This window comes from Zophobas morio, unplaced genomic scaffold (assembly GCF_036711695.1).
Source record: "Zophobas morio isolate AGI-343-1 ecotype UQ-CSIRO unplaced genomic scaffold, CSIRO_AGI_Zmor_V1 ptg000026l, whole genome shotgun sequence".
Classification (NCBI taxonomy): domain Eukaryota; kingdom Metazoa; phylum Arthropoda; class Insecta; order Coleoptera; family Tenebrionidae; genus Zophobas; species Zophobas morio.
Genome location: NW_026972131.1, coordinates 8,824,305 through 8,836,408, shown reverse-complemented (window position 1 = coordinate 8,836,408; position 12,104 = coordinate 8,824,305). Strand labels below are relative to the sequence as shown.

At 30.9% G+C, this 12,104-nt stretch overlaps 2 protein-coding genes across 3 annotated transcripts in view; one reads left to right on the top strand and one right to left on the bottom strand.

Annotated features, from left to right (window-relative positions):
* LOC135136273 (mucin-2-like) overlaps nucleotides 1–258 on the top strand; it is a 49,909-nt gene extending 49,651 nt beyond the window's left edge. The window contains exon 8 of one of the 2 annotated variants that reach the window (XM_064065481.1): nucleotides 58–258. The gene's annotated coding sequence lies outside the window, so the exon portion shown is untranslated. The remainder of the gene's footprint in view (nucleotides 1–57) is intronic. The other variant, XM_064065480.1, reaches the window with a different exon arrangement.
* Nucleotides 259–311: 53 nt separating this feature from the next.
* On the bottom strand, nucleotides 312–12,083 carry LOC135136278 (activating signal cointegrator 1-like). The gene is made up of 8 exons (XM_064065488.1): nucleotides 11,905–12,083; nucleotides 11,467–11,851; nucleotides 1,667–1,737; nucleotides 1,199–1,448; nucleotides 940–1,145; nucleotides 770–891; nucleotides 530–724; nucleotides 312–478 (listed from the first exon to the last, which is right to left on the bottom strand). Exons 1-8 carry the CDS (start codon nucleotides 11,976–11,978, stop codon nucleotides 408–410), a joined length of 1,374 nt encoding a protein of 457 aa, XP_063921558.1. The 5' UTR covers nucleotides 11,979–12,083; the 3' UTR covers nucleotides 312–407.
* Nucleotides 12,084–12,104: the final 21 nt, after the last annotated feature.

Below are 12,104 nucleotides of genomic sequence, written 5' to 3'. Positions count from 1 at the left end.
TAAAATATAGGAAGCTCTGCATTAGAAGACTGATATTAAATATTTTTTTGTTTTTAGCTCGACAAGTGTTCTACCGTATTCATTTCACTGAAAATGGACATCACGAGACCTACAAGATGGCGGCTTAATGGTTTCTGGCGTGATACGAAAAATGTCTGTAACTCTTAGAAAACATGACCTGTATTATTTATTATACCTAAGACGGTCGGCGTAAAGAAGCTGTTAAAATTTCTTCAGGTAAATCTGTCATTTACTACCTCAAGAAATTTAGTCTTCTTTTCACCGTCTATTCACTGTAAAATAAATAAGTATTTATTACTGTATAGTTAATAATTTATTAGAATGTATTTTTGTAACATAAACAAGTGCAATAAAATACAAAAAGACATACCTACATAAATTTGTAATTAATCAATACCGTATTCGGCGTGCCTAATAGACAACTTTGCACAACTATGCAATTCCTTGTCTAACGGATCTGCAACACATAAGGTAATTATCGATTATTTACTCACTACCAACAACTTACAGATTTTATGTTTCCCAATTATCGGATAAAATATTGGCAAAATAATAGGATTAGAGCATATTAAAACGTAAGGACTGTTGCTTTCGCCATTAGGAAAACGTTTCCTGTATGTGTCTTGATCAAGACAATCTTCAACAAATACACAACCCAACAGAGAACTCGTCGGATAATCTCGCGGAAATTTCAGAGACTGATCTACATTAAATAATTAATTAAAGTCAACAAAACACACATATTCACCGTTATAATATTGGCGATAAAATATTTCCAAAGCTGAAATTTCATCGTCATCCGGTACTTTAGCCGCCGCTGCAATCCAAAGTCTACCTCTATGGTTCGTCTTCCACGTCCTACCTTCATGTCTAAAACCAAACTTGTACATGTGTTTACTTACTAATAACACTACACACTTTTTAACACCAGCAACCAAAAGGCTTGCGTAAGGTTGATGCATACTCAAACATAACCCATGGTCTGTGTTCGTAATGACATCTTCATCATACACTCGTCCATAATCAACAAAGTGAGTGCTGTTATCTTCAGGACCCAAATCCTCAACACCTACAGGTTTCTTATGTCTCATTTGGATCAGTAATTCAACTAAATCATTGTTATTCTGAAAGAAAAAAGTTGCAATTATTGTGTGTAACGCAGGAACGGTATTAACACCGAAGGAACTGATTCTATTTCCGATTGTTTCTGCAGCTTGCGATAGAGTTTTTCAACATTCACTAAGTGTTTTTTGATGTCTTCATGTAGTTTCTCTTTTATTCTTACATCTTCCTCTGTGCTTTCTATAACTCGTCGACTAGCAAAATCTAGAGCTACCACCATCTTACGTTTATCTGGTTTAGATTGATTAAGGTCGTTTGTTTTGAAGTAGTCGTTGTCATCGTCGAATACTTTATTTTCTTTGTGTCTAAAATAGGAGTTTATGTAGCAGTGCGGGAAGGAGTACTTTATCACACGAGATTATTATACAGCGATTTGACTTATATTAATTTATACTCAGTAGGTACGCCATTTTTGCGCAGAAAGACACTTTAACGTTGCTACGCACAAAATAAAGAAATCGTCATCACTACGTGGCTGCTTTTAATAGTATGAATAAATATTTTGTAAATAAAAGAAACATACTTCATAGCATTAGATTTCTTGTCCTTGCGAAAATTGTTATCAATAAAGCATTCCTCACCCATGACTGTGACCTAAAAATAAAAAAGACAGAAAATGCACTTAATGATTTAACGATAACTTCGAAAGAAACAAAAGGTTTAATACATATACATATTTATTTAATAATCTTAGCAATTATAAAATTTAAAAACTGTTATTTTAAAGGATGTAATTGGAATTCTTGTTAAATTCGCATTGTAGGCAATTACAGGTAATCGAGGAGTTATTTCTTATATATATTTCCGAAAAGCATCTAAAGGAATTGTTTGCATTTTATCAACCAAAATGTTGTACACTGGATTAATAGGGTACTTTGATTTCAAACAGCTGCACTCATTAGAATGACATGTCCATGTATAATAATATTCTTGGAGTCTTCTTATACAATCTCCTTCACAATATTCTCGACATTCAGGACTAAAGGAAACGAATCGTCCTTGTATTGTGATAAACAATGAGAATATTAACAAGATAAACAGTGGTAGACCTTTCATAACCATTTTTAACAAGTGCGGAAATCGTTGAATTTACTATGTACCAAATTCAAAACTGAAGGTAAGACACAACAATATGAGTATGAAATGTACGTTATTGTTATCTGTTTGGTGTGACTTGTCTGACCTTCAACTTAAAATAAGAACATAATCATAATTACCAGGAAAACCCTGACTTCGTACATTTTGTAAATGCAGATTTCTGTAAAATAAATGACACTGACTGATTTTACAGAAGAGAAGAGAATATATAATGCAAATTCCCCTTTCATTGGATTTTACTTCTACAAAATCATTCCTTCACTTCTTCATCAAGAGATGGATTCTTTAACATTGAAATCATGTTAAAAACTTGGAGGCGCTGTTATGTATAATCCCCGAATATTGGGACCACTATAAATTTTTATAAAAAATCACCAAACTTTTTAACAAAAATTAATTTATTATAGATAATAAAGCACAAGATCCTATTGCTCAAACAGTCTCAAAAAGACTTTACGAAGTCTTTATTAAAAATGGGGGTTTTGCTAGACTAACTAATGTGGCAAAAGTTTTAGATGGACAGTTTTCAGTTGAGGTAAATATAGACTCTCAAATTGTGTCGTCCCTTAAATATGCCTCAATAACATCTGTCGATGTAGAACGACAGACATTTTTTCGCAAAACAATATTTTCCTTTTTGTCTTCCTTAAAAATTTGGTGTTGTCTTGGATATTTATAAAATGTAAAGCCCAACAAATCCTGCCTTTTTGACGTGAATTTTTCAGTTCTTAAATTTATGTTTTTTTTTGTTTATTTAGTCATTCGATTTGCAATTTTTCGGGTTTTCGATGTTCCAACTTTTGAATTTTTCAATTTTTTGATTTTGCAATTTTTCGATTTAAAATCACTAGAGTTCTGAATTTTTTATTTTTCAAATTTTCGTTTCTTCAATTTTTAATTAGCAATTTTTCTAGTTTCGATTATTTCCATTAAGTGTAATAATAATAATTATAATTTTTTGTATTTTTCACTTTTTCAATTTTATGATTTTGGATTTTTTTCATTTAATTGACTTTTCAATTTTTCAATTTTCAATTGTTCAGTTTTTCGATCTTACAATGTTAGTTTTTCGACCTTACAGTTTTGACGATTCTATAATTTTCGATTTTACAATATTTGGATTTTCCAAAGCAATTCTAAAAAATATAAATGGGATCATAAACCACCAGTACGGACTTCTCGATTCGATTCGCTTTTCAATTTGTCGATTGGTTAATTTTTTCCGATTTTCTGGTTTTCGATTTTTAATTTTTCAATGTTTCAACTTTTCGAATAAAAAAAATAGAAAATTGTAAGATTAAAAATCAAACATAAAAAACTAAAAAGTATAAAATGAAATCTTTGAAAAAACTAAAAATTGGAAATCAAGAACTTGAGAAAGGAGGAAAAATCGAAAATTCAAAAAGAAAAAGAAACTTAAAAATCGGAAAAGCATAAAATCGAATTCGATTCAATTATTGACAATTAAAAGAAATCAGAAAAATAAAAAAATTGGGAATCCAAAAATTGCAAAATTGAAAAATTTAAAAATTGGAAAATCAAGGGCACAGATTGAACATTTGAAAAATTGAATAAACGGAAAATTAAAAAGACGAGACGAACATTAAAAAATACGAGAAATGAAGTAACGAAAAATTGTGATATAAATCGGAAAAATAAAAAATAAAAAATCAAAATCAGAAATTTGAAAAAGTGAGGAAACGAAAACTTGAAAAATCGAAAAATCAAAAATTTATAAATTGAAAAATTGTAATATCGAAATATTACTAAACTGAAAAATTGCAAATCGAAAAATTGAAAAATTTTCAAATCGAGAAATTAAAAAAATTTAAAAAAATTAAATTGAAAAAACGAAAAATTATGAAACGGAAGCACTGAAAATTTTTGAAAAAGTAAAGAAAAAAAAAACGAAAAATTGTGAGATAAAAAAATAAAAAAATGGTTGACGGTAAATACATCCAGATTTTTTGAAAAATTGTAAGATTTGCTTTTGTGAAAGATATGTATGTAATGTTACAATAAATGTAAAGAAGCATGACTGTTTCAGGTGAATTTTTCCATTACAAATTTTGAGATGCCATCATCAATTTTTTAGAAGAGGATAAACAAACACATTTTCATTAACGATTCATGATTACGATAACCTTGAAACGTTAAATTACAAAATGTTGTACAATTATTTCCATTTTTTTCCAAAAATCTCGATGTCTAGGGTAAAAACTGAACACTCATCATATTTTGCACATTTCGTGTAGATTTAGTAATTTAACTCGTTACTATGGAAATTGACAATTCAACCTTTAAATTTAACAAGTTTTTACAAGATCTATAGGAGCAAAATCAGTTTATCTTAACAAATGCTAGGCCCGCCCACCCGCCCCCTATTTTTCCAGAGAATGTCATTTGCGAAAATCTGTCTTATCTTATCAAATACTAGCCCCGCCCACCCGCCCCCTATTTTTTCAGAGGATATGTCATTTTCCAAAATAAGACGAATGTTAGCAAGTACTAGCCCCGCCCACCCGCCCCTATTTTCACAAAGGATATGTGATTTGCCAAAATGAGACTTTGTTAGCAAGTACTAACTGAGATAATACTAATTTTGGCAAATCATATATTCTTTAAGAAAATAGTTCTTTTCGTAACAAGAAACTTAAAATGTGTTTTAATTCAGGAAATATGGATTTTGTAATTACGCTCCGCCCCTCAGTCTGACAACGAATGGAAAATTCCTCACGATTGAGATCCAGCCGGGTGGGTGGAGCGTATATATTTATTTACTTAATACGTATAGTTTGCTCTGAAGAACATGTTTCACAAGGTAATTCTTGTAGAAAGATACGGATTTTGCAATTATGCTCCGCCCCCCTTGACTACCGACGAACAAAGAAAAAGCGTCACAAGTAGGATTCTTAATATATATTGTTTTTTCTCCATAACAAGAAACTGAAAATATGTTTAAAATGGTAAATTTTATTATTTCTCTACAAATTTACCCTTTTAAACATATTTTCAGTTTCTTATCGTGAAGAAGAAGAGTACGTACATGTATTAAGAAAAAAAAAGGCAAAATACAAACCCCGCCCATCCACTGTCATTTCAATTGTGATAACGTTTTTATTCGTTGTAAGCCGAAGGGCGGAGTTTATTGCAAAACGCTTATTTCTCTACAAGAAACTACTCTGAAACATATTTTTGAAAGGAAACTACAGATGGGTGGTAGTTCCATGCCAAATCGACCACTTTTGAACCCGACTCCTTTCGATTTTGCTGAAATTTTTATATTTTTTTCTAACCCACTAAAAACGTTTCTGAGAATTTTTTCAAATTTTTTTACACAACTAAAAAAAAAATTATGAATTTTTCAAAAAAAGAGACTGTTTTTTTTTCAAAAATCTGTAACTTTCAAAAATTTAGTTATCGGGACGTTTTTTTTTTCAAAATTTCTGTCTTTACATGTACTTTTCAGAAAAAAATTGAAAAAAAAATTTGATGTGAGGTTCTATGAGATTTTTCAATTTTTTGAAAAAAACCGTCAATTTCTCGAAGTCCGACATTTTTGATTTTTTATTTTTTGTCCCTAAAAAAAACTTCAATTCAATTAAAAAGAAAAATTTTTAACTCGATTTTTAACATTTTTATTTTAAAAACTCTATGTATTATACAGTAAAATTATTTTGAATGTTAAATCTGTAATTTTACAATATTTCATACTTGATTTATAACCTTACCTTATGATTTATGATCAAAATTTCACGATTAATACGATTAAAAATCGATTTTTTAAATGCTTATTGAACAACTTATTTATTTCGTTTTTCGTTGATGCTTAAATAATTTACATATTCTATATTGATTTGAAAAATTATGAATGTATGAAATATTATAAAATTACATATTTAAAATAATTTATTTTAGTGTATAAATAGAGTTTTTAAAATAAAAAAGCTAAAAATCGAGTTAAAAATGTTCCTTTTTAATTGAAAAAAAAAGAACGCACATTCCTGTTTTTAGGAAAAAAAAATCAAAAATGTCGGACTTCGAGAAATTGACGGTTTTTCTCAAAAAAGAGAAAAATCTCAGAACCTCACATCAAAAATTTATTAACTAAAAAGTTTCGAAAATTTCAAAATTTTTCCGTTTTTGAAGGAGGGACCGTTGAAAAAACTTCACTTTTAAAAAAGTTGTCTAAAAATTGTCAAAAAATTCAGGGACGTAGATCTCGACACGCTTATTCCAAAAATATAGCGTTCTGATGGTCACGGAGCAACATTTTCGAAATGATCGGTACGAAATGCGAATTTTTTAAAATTTCAAGAAATTAAAAAAAAATCGATATTTCTGGAAAAACGGTTGCAGTTATCAAAAAAATGAAGCCGGAAATGAGTTCTAGAGCTCGAAATCTACAAGAAAATGTATTTAGTTAAGTTTCGAAAATTTCAAAATTTTTCCGTTTTTGAAGCCAATGAAAAAATTTCACTTTTAAAAAAGTTGCCTAAAAATTGTGAAAAAATTCAGGGACGTAGATCTCGACACGCTGATTCCAAAAATATAGCGTTTTGATGGTCACGGAGCAACATTTTCGAAATGATCGGTACGAAATGCTAATTTTTAAAAATTTCATGAAATTAAAAAAAAAATCGATACTTCAACGGTCGATTCTAGAAAAACGGTTGCAGTTATCAAAAAAACAAAGCCGGAAATGAGTTTTAGAGCTCGAAATCTACAAGAAAATGTATTTAGTTAAGTTTCGAAAATTTCAAAATTTTTCCGTTTTTGAAGGCCCGTTGAAAAAATTTCACTTATAAAAAAGTTGTCTAAAAATTGTGAAAAAATTCAGGGACGTGGATCTCGACACGCTGATTCCAAAAACATAGCGTTTTGATGGTTACGGAGCAACATTTTCGAAATAATCGGTACGAAATGCGAATTTTTAAGAATTTCAAGAAATTTAAAAAAAAATCGATATTTCAACGGTCGATTCTGGAAAAACGGTTGCAGTTATTAAAAAAACGAAGCCGGAAATGGGTTCTCGAGCTCGAAATCTACAAGAAAATGTATTTAATTAAGTTTCGATAATTTCAAAATTTTTCCGTTTTTGAAGAAGGCGGGACCATTGAAAAAATTTCACTTTTAAAAAAGTTGTCTAAAAATTGTGAAAAAATTGAGGGACGTAGATCTCAACACGCTGATTCCAAAAATATAGCGTTTTGATGGTCAGGGAGCCACATTTTCGAAATAATCGGTACGAAATGTGAATTTTTAAGAATTTCAAAAAAATTAAAAAAAAAAAGATCTTTCAACGGTCGATTCTGGAAAACGGTTGCAGTTATCAAAAAAACGAAGCCGGAAATAGGTTCTCGAGCCGGAAATCTATAAGAAAATGTATTTAGTTAAGTTTCGAAAATTGCAAAATTTTTCCGTTATTGAACGAGGAACCATCGAAAAAATTTCACTTTTAAAAAAGTTGTCTAAAAATTGTGAAAAAATTCAGGGACGTAGATCTCGACACGCTGATTCCAAAAATATAGCGTTTTGATGGTCACGGAGCAACATTTTCGAAATGATCGGTACGAAATGCGAATGTTTAAAAATTTCAAGAAATTTAAAGAAATCAATATTTCAACGGTCGATACTGGAAAAGCCGGAAATGAGTTCTAGAGCTCGAAATCAACAAGAAAATGTATTTAGTTAAAAAATACATTCAAGGACAAAAATTTTGAAAAAAAAGTCCCGATAATTAAATTTTTGAACCGGTTACAGCTTTTTAAAAAAAGGCCCATTTTTTTGAAAATTTCATAAACTTCTTTTTGGTTGGGTAAAAAAATTTGAAAAAATTCTCAGAAATGTGTTTAGTGGGGTAGGAAAAATATAAAAATTTCAATTAACTCGAAAGGGGTCGGGTTCAAAAGTGGTCGATTTGGCAAGGAATATATGTTAATGAAAAAAAATCCAAAAAATAAGCCCGACCCATTTTCAATTGTGATGATTTTTTACTTCCCGAGCGTAAGCAAAGGAAGTATTGTAATCGAGTCCGTCGGCCGACTCTCTACTTTTACGTTTTCTCGATCTTTCATGACCCCCAGAAGACGAAGAAATAGGTCTCCCATTTCCGTCTGTCTGTCCGTCTGTCCGTCCGTCTGTCCGTCTGTCCGTCTGCCGTCCCGGATTTTTATTAGACAGATAATCTCCGAAAGTACTCGACCGATTGCTGTGAAATTTTGTATTTATATTAAGAATATCATGTAGATGGTAAAACGCTAACCAAAATTTGTCTAATCATCCCCACCACTAATGCGATGACGTTACTTCAAAATTGTACATAGTAAATGGGTTTTCAATTGTATAAAATAACATAGTCCTACACATGTAGTTTACAACTCTGAATCGACTTTTCACCCGAAACGTCCAGATTTTTGGAAAAAAAATCAAAATTACAAAACAACATTTTGAAATTTAATTTTTAATCTGCTAACCAGAATGCTTTGAAATGTTGCAGATGTTTTAAGGCTATAAAGAGCATCATAAATCTTTAGTCAAAAAATATTTGCTTATCCCCTCCAAAAACTTGATGACGTCAGCTCAAAAGTCTGTGGTATAAATCATATCTAAAATGTACAAAATATGATGAGTCTCTTCTTGTGATTTATCATTTCATTCAAATTTTTTCGATTTGCATATACAGGGTGACTCAAAAAAATTAATGAATGCGTAAATTTATTTTATTGATTTAATCAGGAACTACAAAACCGAATGCTTTGAAATCTTGCAGATGTTTTAAGGTTATAAAGAGCATAATAAATTTTTAGTCAAAATATATTTGGTTATCTTCTACAAAAAACTGATGACGTCAGCTCAAAAGTTTGCCGAATAAATCGGATCTAAAATGTACAAAATATGATGAGTCTGTACTTGTGATTTATCATTCCATTCATATTTTTGGATTTGCATATGCAGGGTGAATCATAAAATTAATGAAGGCGTGAATTTATTTTATCGATTTAATCAGGAATTACAAAACCGAATGCTTTGAAATCTTGGGAATATTTTAAAGGTATTATAAGCATGGTAAACTTTTGTTCAAAATGTATTTGTTCTCCCTCCTAAAAAAATTGATGACGTCACCCTTAAATTTTGCTGAATAAATCCTATCTAAAATGCAAAGAATATGATGAGTTTGTACTTGTGATTTATCATTCCATTCATATTTTTTAGATTTTCTTAAGAGGTGGTTCAAAAAAATTAATGAAGTCAATTTATTTTATTGATTAAATTAAAGGCAACACTTATTATTAGTATTACACCCCAACCAACCCAGTTTGGTAGACACAAAATTTGTTAAAGGGAAAAGTCGGTCGAAACATAAGGGTAGCACGCTTATTTACATCGACTTTAACATTACAGACCTGCATTTGTTTTATGCGCTCACTTGGTTCCGCGAATGTGAAATAGACATGTTCATAATCAACCAATTGTGAATTTCACCGTCAAGAATTAAAATAAAACGCAATGTTTTATATAATAAGCGGAAGTCGAAGCAATAAAACCGATGGTCGTTTTGTTTACAGTTTCTCTGTTTGACTCTCACGTATGCTGTTACGCTTGTCATCTTAAATTAAGAATGTTTATACATAAACGATTTTCAGTTGCCTTTCATATTACTAGACAGCGGATTTTTGTCGGGCTACGTCACGATTATAGGTGGGGACGCGCTGGATCGCCGGGACTCAGTAGCGAGTGATAGATAATCACTGAATTTAATCAGTACTAATTCCATAAATATAATTAACGATTTATTAATCAAACGGCTAAGTAAATGAGAACGGGAATTAACAGCAGAGTGCAACGAAACAGCGTTATTCTAATCTCAAATAAACGAAGTGCAGTCCGCAACCGCAATGAATTCGCATCCCGTACGAGCCGTACCGAGTTTGGTCTTGCCTAGCCCGACAGAAATCCGCTCTCTAGATATTACACACCGGCGCCGTATACGTGAGTAAATTGTTTCGTTATTTTATTGATTATAAGAAATCAATATTCAAAACGACCCAATTCATTTTCCCGAAAATTTGGGAATACAATAATTTTATTCTTAGTATTACACTACATTTATCCCAACTGATATACGTGTCCTTGCAAAAATGTTGATGACGTCATCACAATTTTTTTTTAAATTCCCATTACAAAAATGTAATGAGAAAAAAAAACACAATAGGCATGCAGTCGTCAAGTTTCCGACAGCGAGGGAAGTACTGTCTAAACTCTTTAGACCAATTTTTCATTCGTTGTCAGACTGAGGGGTGGAACTTAATTGTAAAATCGATGTTTCCCGACAAAAATTGACCATTTTAAACCTTTTAAATATATTGTCGTGAAAGGATTGTTACGTATATCCAGAAAAAAAGCAAAATTTAAGCTCCGCCTACCCACGTCAATTATAATGATGTTATTCGTTATGAATATTGAAATTCTAAGAACCTGTTATATTTCATATTGTAAATTGTGGAAAAATGGTGAACGTTTTCGTTTTTTTCTTACTTCGGGAAATCAAAATATATAAAAAAAACTTTAGTTAATTTTCGAAAGTGTTAGAATAACACGTTGTGAATATTGAAATTCTAAAAAATCATTATATTTCTTCATGTTGTAAAGTGTTAGAATAACACGTTGTGAATATTGAAATTCTAAAAAATCATTATATTTCTTCATGTTGTAAGTTGTGGAAATGCGACGGAAGTTCTATCGAAACAACTTTCGACCATTTTTTTTTTTAAGTTGTGGAGTTCTAAAGATTTGACCATGATTCCAGCGGATCCATATAGAAAACGTTAACTTTGAGACCGCCATAAAAAAAATAAGAAAAAACAATTCAACGTCAAAATTGGCATGTTAAAAATGATAAATCACCTTAATATAATAAATTAAAAAAAGAAATGTGGGGTGAAACGTATGTACCATTTTACTTAGTATACTAATTTGTCCTCCTTTTTTTTTGGTGTTATATATTTAATTTTGTACAACTGCATACTCCTGCATGGAGGTAGAATGCGAGGAGGGAAGATATTTTGAAATGCATCGCGATGTAGTGCAAAAAGGGTGATAAATGGCTCTTGGTAGAGCTCTTTTGTCGATGTTTCTTTAACATTAGTTAAATGAGGAATGTTCCTTCCAGTTATTCTACCTCCATAATTCACTGCATACTTATGTATTACTTAGCATACTTACTGGTTCATTACAAAAAAAACAAGGACCTGGTCCTTCTTCATAGCAGTGGATCCTGCCACAGTTCAAACAATTGTTCATAAATTCATGTTCCTGTCCTTCACAGTCACAAACTGTTCTTCCTTCCTGTTGTTTTTTCTTCTCTTGGAATGTGTTTATGTCACTAAACTTTTTCTTTCCTTTCTGATATCGATTTGCTTTACTTGACGATTTTTCTTGATGCCTGGGCACCACTCTTGATTCTGCGTTGCTTTTAGTTGGCGACTTATTCCCAAACAATATTTTACAAATTCCTTCGTACGATGATACGTGACTAACGTTATTTTTATCTATTATATTTTCCATAAATTCTTCTAGGTCTTCTTGATGTTTCATGCTGTTTATATAACTGCAAAAGAGTAAACGTTTAATTCAAAACCAAAAAAAAATGATGTTCCATACTCAACAATATCAGATTCCACATGATTTCCCAAAATGACTTTTAAATGGTTCAACAATAGATTTTTCGCAGACATTTTCTCCAATAAAGAATAACGTCAAAGGTGTCGACAGTAATAAAATTACACAACTTTTGTTAATAACAATTCTAAATCAATGACGGTAACCTCATTCTGTCCGTGTGTCAGTCAACAACGGCACGT